General features: G+C 32.1%; 1 protein-coding gene across 1 annotated transcript; it reads right to left on the bottom strand.

Annotated features, from left to right (window-relative positions):
- Positions 1 to 13,463: 13,463 nt before the first annotated feature.
- Positions 13,464 to 14,297, bottom strand: LOC149945972 (very long chain fatty acid elongase 6-like). The gene has a single exon (XM_090170685.1). It carries the CDS (start codon positions 14,295 to 14,297, stop codon positions 13,464 to 13,466), a length of 834 nt encoding a protein of 277 aa, XP_090026811.1.
- Positions 14,298 to 14,572: the final 275 nt, after the last annotated feature.

Raw genomic sequence — 14,572 nt, 5'->3', positions numbered from 1 at the left:
TTCTTTGAATATTGTTATTAATTGTTGGGCGTTTAACGGAGATTTCCAACTCATCGCTCTTTGAAGGAAGGCCCGTCATTCTTCCTTTCTGCGCTCTTTCCGCTTTCCATTCGTGCCTGATATTTTGCTGCCTATTCCTTCGTCGAAGCTGGCTGTTTAGGTAAACGCTGCTTCCTTCAGTAACTCTACTTAATATAAACAAATTTAAGCATGGGACATTCTCGGGGGAATTGATATACGAGAAAAGGAAGGTACTTTATTGACAACGATTCTCTGATATTAAATATTTAATGAGACTTCGTGATATTTACACATGACTTAACTTTTATTAATAGTCGAATCTCAAGACTTTAAAATGTGAAGATTAAATCAAGTTAAGTTCATTGTTATTCTATTATTTATCAAATATTCATAAGACTATGGTCAAGTTAACATTTTAAAGAAGATTTGAAAATAGCGGTCACTCAGGGCTTTTGTACAAAATATTGCCCATGGCAAGAAGGGGCACTATAGATAAGAGCTTTAGTAATATATCCGCAGAGCTCCGACTTCTACGCTGAATTAGGTAAATTCAGTCACAACCTAGTTCCAGGGATCAGAGTAAGAGCAGCTCGTAAAAGGTAGCCCTGTAGTTGTCGATAATTTGAACGGAAGCCTGTCTTCACTTCCCGATTTAGAGGCAAAGAAGCCGGTGGTTATGACGTATTTCAATCCTAAAGCGTAATTTTGGCAAAGTTTTTGGAAGAAATATATTCTACGTCCGGTTCCGGAGATGAATTCAGTGATGGTAATGAATCTAAAAGTAAACATCGGTTTATTTTTCCGATAACCTACATGAAGAGAATATATACCCAAAATCTATCTTTATTTTGTGTACTCTGTCCCTCAAATTACGATATATAATTGTTATTCTTTGGTTTATTGAAAAATAATAAAGTGCATAACTAAAAATACTGTCTATAATGCGAAATAGCAATTTTACCGTAAATATAAGTGTTATAGAATTAAATTTTCAGACACTTTCATTATATGCATGAATAAATTTCTTTATATACACTTTAAAATTAAATATACAAATTCTCGACTAATTTCGGAACGACCGTCGATCGTTCCATTATCAAGAGAATAATTAAAGATTAATTTTGAAGTCCCGCTCCATATATATACAATTCAATAAAAGAATACAAACAAAAAATATTCAATTAAAAATATATTTCCAAACCGGGTCTAGATAAGGACCGTTGTCGTTGTTCATAACTTCGTTAGATTTTTTAAGAATTTCCAGTGTTTCACGCGTATTAATTTCGTAATAGTTTTTTGGTTGGGCTAATAAGTCCGTATTTTCTCAATCAATACCATGTTTTTGGTTATTTATTAAATGTAAGGTGACAGCGGACTTTTCGTAATTTGCATTTTTACAGATGTTTTTATGCTCGTTTCGTTTGCCCGATGTACACTTTATCGCATTGTTGACAGGGTATTTCATATATACAACTTTTGTTCATGCAGTTTAACAAAACTATGCTTCCCTTTATTAAAAATATTCTCTATTTTATTTGTTGGTCTATGCGCAATTTTTAATTTGGAAGATTCAAATTTATTTTTAAACAATTTTTCAATATTTTTTAAGAGACCTGGGCAACGTAGGTAAACGTAGCGAATTTAATTTCCACTTAAGGTTTTATTTTTAATTTGGACAACATACGATCGATTATACATGGGTCAAACCCCCGGTTATACGCGATAGATTTAAATTAATGTAATTTTTTCTTGGTCGCTAAATCATCGGAACATATATTTTTCATACGCCACAGCATTGTTTTATTAACACCAATTTTTTGATTATAAGGAACACTCGATTTTGGGTGGGGAAATCAACTGACAGTGTTTGGTTTCCTATAGACTTCGGTGGAAATGCCATTGAACGTGTTGCGCTTAACCGGAACATCTAAAAAAGCCAGTTTTTGGTCCTCTTGCACCTCCAAGGTGAATTGTATTGCTGGATTAATTTTATTAAATTTATCTTTAATAGAATTTTGACTGTAATTTTCATCATTAACCGCTATAACAAAAATATCGTTGACATATCTTTTATGCAATTGAAAGGAAAAAATATTGGACTCCAGCACTGAGGTTTCAATATAATGCATAAATATGTTACGCAATACAGGGCTCAATGAGTTGCCCATACTCAGTCCCGACACTTGGCGATATATTTGATCATCAAATATAAAGTAACTAGATGAAACACAAAAACTAACTAATTTAGTTATTTCTTTAACGTCGTTAATGCATTAACCAAAGTCTTTCAAACGTTTTTTTAAGGCGTCTAAGGCTTCATCAATTAACATTTTAAAAATAACCCCACGCATTGTATTGATTTCGAAAATTCGGACTTATTAGCCCAACCAAAAAACTATTACGAAATTAATACGCGTGAAACACTGGAAACTCTTAAAAAATCTATCAAAGTTATGAACAACGACAACGGTTTTTATCTAGATCCGGTTTGGAAATATATTTTTATTTGATTACTTTTTGTTTGTATATATATTGAGCGGGACTTCGAAATTAACCTTTTATTATTCTCTTGATATATAATGAAATTTATTCATGCATATAATAAAAGTGTCTGAAAATTTATTTATAATTATCATCAGCATGAAGATCCAACTATTTCGTGTATTACTAATATAAGTGTAATTTAAATATAGTGCCTGTTAAAAAAACTATGTAGGCGTTTGTTTAAAATGCTGATGTCCGCGTTTTGGTCGTAAAGAAAGATAATGGAAGAAAACTTTATTTAATTACCAAGTTTTAAAATAAATTTTTGGATCGCCATACCTTAATCAAATATATATCAAATTTATGATTATGGAATTTTTAAATAATTTTTTTTTACCAAGTATAATTTAATGTTAATTTTACATAAATAGGGTTTTAGCAGAATTTTCTGTAAATTTTAAACCAGATACATCAGCGTTTAGCTTCTTGTTGTCAAATTTATAAATAGTAAAAAATTAACCGTATTGTTTTGGTTTGACGTGAATAAAATCAGTTGTCTCTACTAATTTAGCAACGATAAAAAATCCCTAATAGTGTCGCTCGTTCGTTTGACAATATACTATTTCCTTACAATATTATTTTAAAATTATAATACTTTTAAGTTTAATAGCAAGATATTTTATGAAGATTATTATCAAAACTTGTAATTTCGTCTCGCATCGTGTATACTATAATATAGTTTTATTACTTTCCTTTACGTAGAACAAAATGTTTAATATTTAAAAAATATTATCTTCGAATAAAATCAAACATTTTCCTACAAACGTGAATTTACAAAATTGAAGTATTATCGCGATTCTTTTTACGATAATATCAAGATAAAGACAACAATTGAAACTTCCCCTCTTTTTGACGTTGCATGACAATGTTTCTGCATTTCCTTTGTTTACATGGTTCAAGATGACGAACGGTCACTTCCCCAATATTAGATTAATTATCTCGCTTTTAGTGAAATCGTTGTGGCGCGAAAAGCGGCGAATCGTGACGGAGTTTCGTAAACGGCAAAATACCACAAAGAAAGCCTTTTCTATATCTAGCATTTTTGTGAAAGCCCGTGTATTTTTTCGTGTCAAATTTAAACTATTTTTTTTTATTTACATATTTATTTATATATCAAAACGAAAATTCTGGAAAAATTAGAATAAATTTAGAAAGTTTTGAATGTCTTAATATAAAGTAGTTCCATATTATTGACGTAGACAGAAAAATGATGTATAATAAAATGAAAAGGAGTCGGTCTATTAATTTGAAGTTTATAACATGGCTTCTACGAGAAAATAATAAATTTACGCCAAAATAAATCCTGTACTTTCGCCTAGGATGATGCCATGGGTATTAGCCTAGATAATTAATATCAAACTTGATGTGAAACTTCGGCGAAACTGCGGGACCATATACAACATCACTGTAAGAAATATTTAATATAATTCTAGTTATTTTAACTTACATTTCTTCAGATATCGATTTTATTAGTTGCAGAAAACATTATAGCTGACCCAAATTAGATTTAATAACAACGTTTTTCTTGAAAGAGTTATAGTTACACTAACTACATTGCCACTTTCGATTCTGTAGCCAAATTGACAATAATATGTTTGGTAAAAGAATGTTACTTTCACTACATTAAAAACTTAAGTTTAATTAATCATTCAATCACTTAATAAGCAAAAATAACTTAACTTTAAGTAGTCTCAATAATCTTATTCAAATAAATAAATCGGGAACGAATATTTTGTAAATAACGAAATTTTATTATAGCTTATGCTAGAGCACCTTACCACTCAATCAACTGATATAATTATAGAGGAAAATATAATTATTGACTTATATAGTCAAATGTTATCTATCAGGGTATCGTTATTATCTAGGGAATGCACTCCTTGTTATTAAATATACACATGTTCAACTTGGATGTCTTTAAACGTTCGACGTTTTTGTTCCAGTAAAAATGTTTATAACGTGAATTAATTCGTTTTATGTTTACATTTTATAGAAACGGTGTTACGTAATATCTTAGACCAAAAATATAGGCCCCTTGTTTTTAGACTTTTCAATATTCCACGTTAGTGGATTTGAATTGCTAACTTGACTTTTTTGAAATATAAAATTTTTCATCCGACTTTAGAAAATCTAGGTTGTTACAAACTACGGCTTTTGAGGAAATATATCTAGCTAATATATGATTTCAAGGAATTAATTGGTTTAGTGGTGTCAATTTTCTACTTCCAATCCACCACCATTGTTGATTGTGAAATTAAAAAAGACATCGTTATATTTACAATGACGGTCCGACTAGTTTCGCCATGCTAAGCACGACGAAACTAGTCGGACCGTCATTGTAAATATCAATTTTTTATTAAATATGCTAATATAATGATGTCGTTTTTTAATTTCACAATCAAGAGATTTTTTATGAAAATTTAAATAATCAAGAGCCCTTTTATATAAAGAAGCCAAACAGTCCTCTAAGTCATTTAAAAAAATAGATATTATTGCAATGTTGAGAAATTTGACAAGTTATTGGCAATTAATGTTAAAAAGCACTGGCGTTGAGCCTTTTACAGTTGGTTTTCAATGCCTGCATTCAATAAATAAGAATATATGAAATCAAGAATTCCAGGACAGCGTAACCGTTGTTCAACTTAAAAAAAAATAACGTTAAATTTCTTTAATTGGTATGAAATGTTTTGATTAAGACGTTGTTATGGGTTGGGATCAAGCGTCTTTAAATTTTCCCTTTCTAAGAAGAAGTAGCTAAATGGAAGCAATTTCTAGGGATCCAACAAATTTTGAGTTTAATTAGCAAAATAGAATCAATATATATCTATAGACAACTTCGGCTATGTGTGGTTCGATATTTTATGCGCTTCACATACGGCAACTGGTCGGTCGACCAAAAGAAAAAAAATATTGTATCGCACTTTAAAACAGCAAGTGCGCTACTTGAATTAAATAGGGTACTTAGCAAATATTACCAAACCAAACGGATAAAAAAGTTTTAAAATAACTAAAAATATATTTTGCCTAAGCATTTATGTATTTTCTATATGAATATTTATAAATTAAAGAGATAGTGTCAGAATTTTCTACGTATATGAAGTTTTTTCATCAATTATTGAAAAATATAGTAAAGTAAAATATAGTTATAAAACATTTGGTATAAATATAAATATCCACGACTAATTTAAAATTTTAAAATAGAAAGATTGCGTAACTTTTTTTTATCACATACTGCCTACGTCATAGATAGGTTGATGTTTATTGGTTGCTACTAGAGTGAGCTGGAGATAGAATTTTTAGGGGATTACAGGAGGAAATTTTACTCCCATCGCTTTCTTTTGATCCGAGTTTCCCGCTATCGCACGCTTTAAGACCCTCATTCGATGGAAAGTAATGGAAAGATAAGCCACTTTTGTTGTTATTATTACTGCAGGAAGGATCTGCACAATACACTGAGGCGCACCATGGTCTTCGGTGCTTTCGGTGGCATCTTTCCGTAGAATATAAATATTGTTATAATGACTACGTATAATAAATAATGATATCATTTATAAACAATACCTTGTTATCGATTTTTTCTTCAATTTCTACTTTGAAAATAATATTTTTACATGTACCCGGCTCGTGAAGTCGTGATTCGAGAATCTCGAACCGCGTGGTCCACGAGAAGAAAGTCAAAAAACGCGCTTACAAATCCTCTACGCGATAGTAGAAAGAAGACTACTGGAAATTCCCCGCCGCTCGAGCACGCCGAATTCGACCAAACTCATGACGTCAACAATCTGTAAAGTTTTGACGCGGCTACTGAAATACCATAATTTTACATTAAAATATAAAACTAAATACTAATTGAAAGTGTCAATATGTATATATATTCGGATTCAGGACTTAAAAATCTATCATAACGTGTAAGCCAAAGAACAACATTTGAAACTTATCTGAGTTGGCACTATCTCTTTAAGATATACTTAGGATAATATTTCGTCGAGTACCCTCAGCAAGTCCTACATTTTTATACCATTCAATTGAATGTATCATTTTTTAGAAATTGATACTAAAATTATAGATATATGGAATCACGCGCGATAAAAATTAACGATCTATAGAGCTGAGGGAAATGTAAATAACTTTCTTAACTATAATGAAGAGAAAATCAATGTTATTAGAACCACTTATCAGAAAGAAAATAATGGGAGATAATGTCACGGTCTTCATGGCAAAAAATGATTTTTGTAATACCCTTGGATTTATGCAGACAATTTATCTTACATTCTAAAGAACTAAATTAGCCAATCAACTACTTTAAATACAAATATAGAAAAATATATAAATAAATTAAGTCTAATAGATTCGTTAAGGGGAAGCATTGTGAAATTTTAAAAAAACGCGACTTGTTTGCGCCTGTTTATCTAGAGTTCTATAGCTCTAATTGTTAAGCACTCTTCGGTTTTGTAATAACGAGGTTTTGTTCTAAGAAACCTGCGAACAAAATTTTTATATAGTTAATAGTTATTAAGATAATGGTACTTAAATATGGCTGAAATGCACATACACGCTCACACAAAACACCGTTTATCTCGTAAATGGTTAAATCGCACTTCACGCGGTTTCTTGTATCGTTATAAGCAAAGGTAAAACTATAAAGTGTGCGAAGGAAATCGTTTTCCATCATTTAGTTAATTTACCTTGAAAAAGTACCTAAAATGATAAGTATTTAGGTAAACTATTTAAATACTTTAGAAATAGATATCACTCTCAAATTTATGGTACAATGTGACAAACATGTTTTCTCTCAAATGTAAAAAGAAATAATCAGCTATCTTAAATATACATTAAAATAATGAGCATTAAACTTTAATAATAATGCTGATACATATCAACTTTGCGCCTGTTATTCTAGAAAACCGTTCACCGTATGGCTTTGTGAAAGATTTTAAGTTGCTCTGGAAGTTTCGTTTTAAAATTTGTGCGAAGCGAATTTTAATCGCGGGCTTATTTAATTTTTTATATGGTTACAAAATTCAGCAATATTTAACATAACTCGTCATCATTTTTAATATACTTCGGTACAACGAAAATCTTATAGATTCATACGCTTCGTAAGTTTAACCCTTTTTTCGGCGGACCCGATTAGCCGCGCTTGTCCGTCAAAACTACTCTCCTCTCCGCGCTTATCGTCACTGACTCTCGTTTGCGGTATTTCATATAGGGAATAGCTATCCGTTTCAGCCCACCTTTTCAGTGAGCTCTAAGGCATTCGTACTACTCTCGCCAAACGTTGCTATTTCACCCGTTGTTCCATTGTTGAAAGAGGCTACTTTTCATAAACTAATCCAATAGGGATAAAAGTGCTTTTTTATCTGTTTGATCATTATACTATGACCCCTTCAAGGTGTAATCGAAAACTGGTGTATTTCAATAATTTAACCCTTTAAAACTACAATAAATAGTTAAATTTATCCTAGTATCCTTATACACGCATATTTTTAGACACTATTGGTTGCGAATTTGATACATAATTTTTATTACTGAAGAATATTTGGAATGGTAATGTCGAGTGGTCCGACTGATTTTGGCCGGTTCGATTATATTACTTTTCAAAAATTATTAGAATTTCAATTCGAAAGTCTTAAAGGTAAATTTTCTATGATATATATAATATAAGCCTATTTTTCTTCTGAATCAATTGGAAATTTCAAATTTTATTTTACAATAATTAGAACTAGCAAAGCTTTGCCGAGAACCGCATTCTGGTGTAGATTATTAAACGAAAAACAATTTTTAATGCTTATTTTAATTTTCATTAAATCTTAATTCAGTTGTATATAATTAATAATTACTAATTTTATATTTTTAAATTGTAAACTGAAGTTTATGATATTTTTTTATTATATTTTTGTAGTTCAACGAGTTGTGGAAACGAACGGTGTGGGACAATAGCTTTAGCCTATTGTTAGGCCTTCCTAAGCTTTTACGGGCAGGAATGTAAATATTTGGTATTGTCCCGCAACTTTTATTGGGGTGGCCAAAAAGTGGTAACCTATTATTTTTAAACTCGTCAGCGGCGACGCCATTTATGCGTGTATTATTGGCGCCAACATTCTGATGGAAGGTGTCAAGGTTTTTTTGGGTATTTTACGAAAGGGACGAGGATATAAGGATAAGGATTAAAGCGCTGATAGTTAAAATACGTGACCAACCCATTTGATTTCCAAACCAAATGAGCCTTGTCATAATAGAGTTGGTGTATATATATAGTATATATATATATATATATATATATATATATATATATATATATATGCCTAATTTGAATAGTTAATTTTATAAATAACTTGTGGTCTTAGCCAACTTGTTAAAATGTTGCTCTCTACAATACGAGAAATAATATTCTTCACACGGGCGAATGAATAAAATCGACGTCTCACGACCCTAGCTCGCGCCCGTAGACTTGATAAATATAGACAGAGACGTAGGTGGCAACATTTTCAAGCTAGATTCCGCCCCCCTCTTTATAAAATCAAGTTAATCAACTATTTAATTCACAAATTGTAATATGATCAAAGGTAATAAATCCTAGTAAGTTCTAAAAAACCAATATCGTAAGGGTAATGTTGAAAAAGCACCGTGAAATCGTATTACAGTGATTAAAGTTGTGAATTACAGAAACGCAGGCAGCGCCACGAAACCCTGGGTAGGAAGACTTCGACCAAAAAAGAACATAGCCATATCAGAGCACACGCATGTACGTAATATCAGGAAACTATAGAGGTATAAACTTGGAATGTCTAAGGTTCCATTGGTACGGTGTTACGAAAGCGCGTCGAGAAAAAGGTGGGGCTCAACTACGTCGATTGTAAGACGTAACACGACATTTCTATTTCGTGGCTCGAGGTTTAGCGCGAAAAGTATGCGTCGCCATGGTAACAAATAGGTGATCTTCCCGCGCAAAAAACGGCTTACCAAAAAATTGATTTAAAAACCTCAATTTGTTATCGTACTGAAGTTTTATGAGTATTTATAAAGTTATTCGTTAAACAAATGTAGTGATACCTAATTTCAGGTATTTATATGGTTCAAAAAGAGAAAATCAGGTAAGCTAATATATAATAACTGGGACAAGGCTCAATGAAAAGTTTTGGCAGTGCTACGTCACTGTTTTTTTCAAAAGTTTTTATCGTAGGGAGAAAAATATCACCACAATGGCGGCCATGGCCAAAGCTACGGCCAAACCTCAATTTGTGATCGTACTGAAGAATTATAATGTTATCCGCTAAAAACAAGTAAAGTTATACCTAATATTAGGTATTTATATGCTTAAAAAAAGAGAAAATCATGTAAGCTAATATATAATAACCGGGACTAGGCTTAATGAGTCGAAGTTTTCGTCGAATTAGGGTAGTGAGGCGCGACAGTTTATCTCGTGAGTTTTCGCGCTTTAAGCCACGCCCGTTTCTACGAGCATCTTCCCGGCTGCCAAAATATTTCTTAGACATTCCAAGTGTATACCTATATAGTTTCCTGGTAATATGTATAAACTAGTAAATTCGAAATGCAAAGAGTTTCGCACAAGGGATAGAAATATTACCAAAGGGACAAGAACTAATTCGGGAAAAACATGGCACCCGGAACTAAGTTTAAAAGGTCGCCGATGAGAAATAGCCTATATTGGGCGATGTATGAAAAAAAATAAACTGCGGGAAATCGGAATTATTATGCAAAAAATACTTTGAATTTGTTGAAAGGTTATGGGAAACAATATTAATTACAAATAGAACCAACTTGAGATGTAAAATATTTTATGCATACAAATTTATTTTAAATACGTTTTAATTATGACTTATGAGTAACACTTATTAAATCTTTTTCCTAAGTAAACGTTTTTTAATTTAATCGCTAAGTTTTAAATTCTGTTTATTAAACATTAATTAACATCAGTGAAATTTGTAAACTTTTATTTATTATTTAAATTTATAATGTCTTCCAACACATTAAAATTTCGTGAGTGACTGATTTTTCTCGATTTGAACTAGACCTATTGAATCGGCGTGTTTTACCGAAGAATCTCAATCTAACGTCGTACAAATATGTTTTCATGGCGGTAGGAAATGCGGATTTGAGGAAATCCCGATTTTGTTCTCAGCGGGGAACGTTTTAAGAAACTCGTATTTGGACGTATTCAATTAAATCTACTCTCGACTTTGACCACCCAGAAACCTCTACACTTGGAATGTTCTTACTACTCTCTCGACTTCCTTCGGATAAGGGCAGCTGGCCGGTCGTTTCATTTTGCAGTAGCGCGTGATTAGTGTAAACTCCAAGCAAATGGATCCCATTTTAATGCTAAAAACCGCTTTAGCTTTATTAATTTCCCAATTTATTAGCTTAGGAAAATTAATATGTCAACAAACACAAAATTCAATCCTAAGAAGGAGAAGAATTCTTTCGTTGGCCATTACTAAAATAAAGCTATATTCAGAATTAGGTTCCACTAACTTTTTCAAATGAGCCCAATCCTACTTTCGAGTTCTTATCTGTAGTTTACGTCACTGGGAATTTACCAGGTTACCGCCCCCTTTTCCGCGGCTTCTTCGGTTATTTTAAATAAAAATTAAAAATGTAAACATTGAATTGTTCGCGTACGATTACAAAAACCCATTCGCAAAATTTACTACTTTAATCACATCAACAATTAAATGTATTGTTTATATCTTTATATTTATGCTTACATTTATTTTTTATTTTAAAAAAGTGTCGTTAAAACCTAGGTTAAAACATGTGAAACCACAACTTTTTAGTAGTGCTCGGAAATATTAATTCATTATCATAACTTGCGATATTTTTTTCGTCATTTTTTGGAAGAAATAAACCAACGATTTCGTTAATCTACTACTCATTCTACTTATTCAAAAAAATAATTGTTTTTATTAAGTTTTAGGTGTATCCACTTTCTTTTATTCAGCTATTTCATCTTAAAATATTACTATTTAAATCAGGGATAAAAGTATTTATTCGTGATTAAAAAAAACAAAGTCCGAGCACTACTTATTAGTAACTACATTTCCAACTAAATAAATCCCCAGTGTATCAAACACGTGTTGGTGCGTTTTCATTCGAAGAAAATCCGGATTTACCAAGGAAATACGTGTTTTCTCAAATACGAGCGTTTTCATTCAGTGTAGCACGGATTTAGAAATACGGATTGAGGAAATCCGTATTTCCTACCTCCATGAAAACATAGTCATAAGTCAATGATAGGTTGGCGTAAAAGTAAGCACTATCTCTTGTGCCGTAGGCACTAAACAAAACGCTGAACATAATCCTTTACAACCGCGAAGTCCGAGAAAAGGGTCGACAGTCGCTACAATAGAGGGGCTACGAGGGGGAAGTAAAAATAATGATTGAATCCTGTTTTTTTTTCCAAGAGAGGGGGAACTTTAGGCCTAAAATAAAGTAAAGAAGAGCAACGGATCACCCCGGAGCGATATTGTAGGTCTAAGCAATATACGGCTATGTCGTATAACATTCCTCATGCCTTTTCACCCCTTACCAGGTGACCCACGGCCAGACCTCATCCCATAGAGTTTCTATAGGAGGAAAACGTTTTTCACAATCCTTCTATCTGGTTATATTAAATGCGACTAAAAGTTGAAAATATTATAATAATAAAACAAAAGTATTATTTTATTACTAAGTTAATTTATTTTTATAAATACGAATCAAAGGAAGAATTAAAGAATTCTGTGAATTTTTTCGTCATTTTATAAATTTAAATATATCGGTTTTGTAGATGGCGTAGTAAGATTGGAACGCCCGCGAAAGATGTAACGGTCAGCGCCATCTCTTGATTTTCATTGGTACTAATAGTCTAAAATGCTTCCCCTTAAGCAGCGGTTTATATCGTCAAACAAACAAAAAATTGCTTTGGAATTCTTTAGACAGTTTAAAAAATATGTGTCAATAATATTTTTTTTTGATTGCCTTCAAAAGTTGGGCCTTCAAAGAACTGGATTTCAGACGAGATAACACAATTATAAAGAAGATTAATTACTTAGTATGAAGTTATATCAAAAAATATAAAGAATTTTCGAAACATTGTAACAATCTGATAAAGAATGCAGTTATTAATTTTTGGAGAAAGCAGATAAATGAACCGAGTACAAATGACATTTGGAAACAAATAACCGTAAAACATCAGCTAATGAGCATTAAATTAGTAAAATCTCTAATCCTGATTTTGGAAATCCTTCGGTACAAAATTAAAAATTATCCCCGAAACAATTTGTTTTCTAAAGCAACAGCAACAACAATGTCAAGTTATCATGTTTGCGGATGTTCCCAGATTTAAGAAAAGCGTATGCTTACGTAAACCACCGAAGACTTTAAAATAAATATTTTTATTTGAAATAAGAGGTAAATGTCACGATTGAATCATGTATTATCTCCATAATAGATATTACTGTTGAAAAATTGCAATCATGTATAAAATGCATATCTAATATAGTGTGGTGTCCCACAAGGTTTGATTTTATTCCCTGTTCTATATAGCATTTAAAGTAATAACCTAGTAACAGAAGATATGAGAAATCTATTAACACGTTGTGTTGAAGTTGGGTTGACTCAGCCTTTCAGGCACTATATGGCTATCCTCTAAAATGACATTTTTGAAAATACCTCTTTTATTTTTATTATTAAGATGCAGTTACTATGAACAGGTTTTGATGAAGATCGATCTCCGTTCAATAAAGCGGAAAAACATCCAACTGACTCAAGGTGGAATTTTCGTCTGATTTCAAAATAATGTTAATTTAAAATTAAAATAAGATTTTATTCGATATTTTGTAATTTACTGAATTAGAAAGCGTAATCTATCAATTCGACTAACTTGGTTTGCATTTTTAAAGAGGCGTGGACTTTTCCTCCTTACCGCTTTTAAAGACATACTTTTTAAGAAAGAACTTCCCAAATATAAAAATATAATAGACTTCCATTAGAAGACCGCATATCGCTACTTGCAAACTGGTTGTGCACGGCCTTCCGTTGTAGTTGACACTTATGCAGAATGAAGCAGCAACGGCGCACAAAACGAACTGGATGATTTGAGAGGCGGTAATGGATATTGAGACGAATTTTGGAATCCTTATGTTGGTGGCTTTCAAAACGAAATAACCATACATAAACGAGTGCACGGTGAAATTCAAGATACAGACCCATCGAAATATGCCCGGTTGTTCGTTGAAAAAGAACCACAGCAACAGCAACGTTGTTACATGATGAACGACATGCAACGAAGTTAGTTTTTTGCGGAGCACTAAAAATAGAGTATCGCCGAGCTCGAGGGCCTTGGACCACACAAAAACAGACGCCCAAAAAGCGGTGACTGGATTCATCTTGTTATCGCACAACGAGAATTCGTATCCAAAGGTTTTGAGTACGTAAATAAGTTCCGGAATTACACGGCACATGCCCCAAGTACTTATGACGAATATGATCGAATTCCAGATAGTAAAGTACAAGCGGACGTTGAGTGGTGCACGATCTCTCATGAAACGGTGCATGAAGTACACGGTAAATGCGTAAACGACTATAAGCCACACCGAAAGATGCCAGTAAGTTTTCATCCACCGACAAACGCCATCAAAGTCAAAATCTTTTTCAATGTGTAAAACGAACGAGTAATATCTATATCCTTGGTAAGTTTCATTTTTAAGCAATGTCGCATTGTCAACCATATTTTTTAAAGAGTAAATTGGATTCTTAATTTTTAATTTACTTAAAAGAAACTGTAAGAGAAGCACCGTTATTCTTCAGTTAAAAAGAAAGAGTGACAGAAATAGTTTTATAAATTTTCTTTATATACATGTCAAAAAGATCGAGTATTTTGAAAATTGCGAAAAAAATGTAAAAAGAAACAAGATTAAAAATTGGAATTTTGGCCTCTCAACGTGTGGCTTAGAATCAACGATATACTCTCGCTTAAAGGAATTTCTAAGTACAAATCTGGGCT

This window comes from Leiobunum rupestre, chromosome 4 (assembly GCF_980474605.1).
Source record: "Leiobunum rupestre chromosome 4, qqLeiRupe1.1.hap1, whole genome shotgun sequence".
Lineage (NCBI taxonomy): Eukaryota > Metazoa > Arthropoda > Arachnida > Opiliones > Sclerosomatidae > Leiobunum > Leiobunum rupestre.
This window is presented reverse-complemented; position numbering and strand designations above follow the sequence as displayed.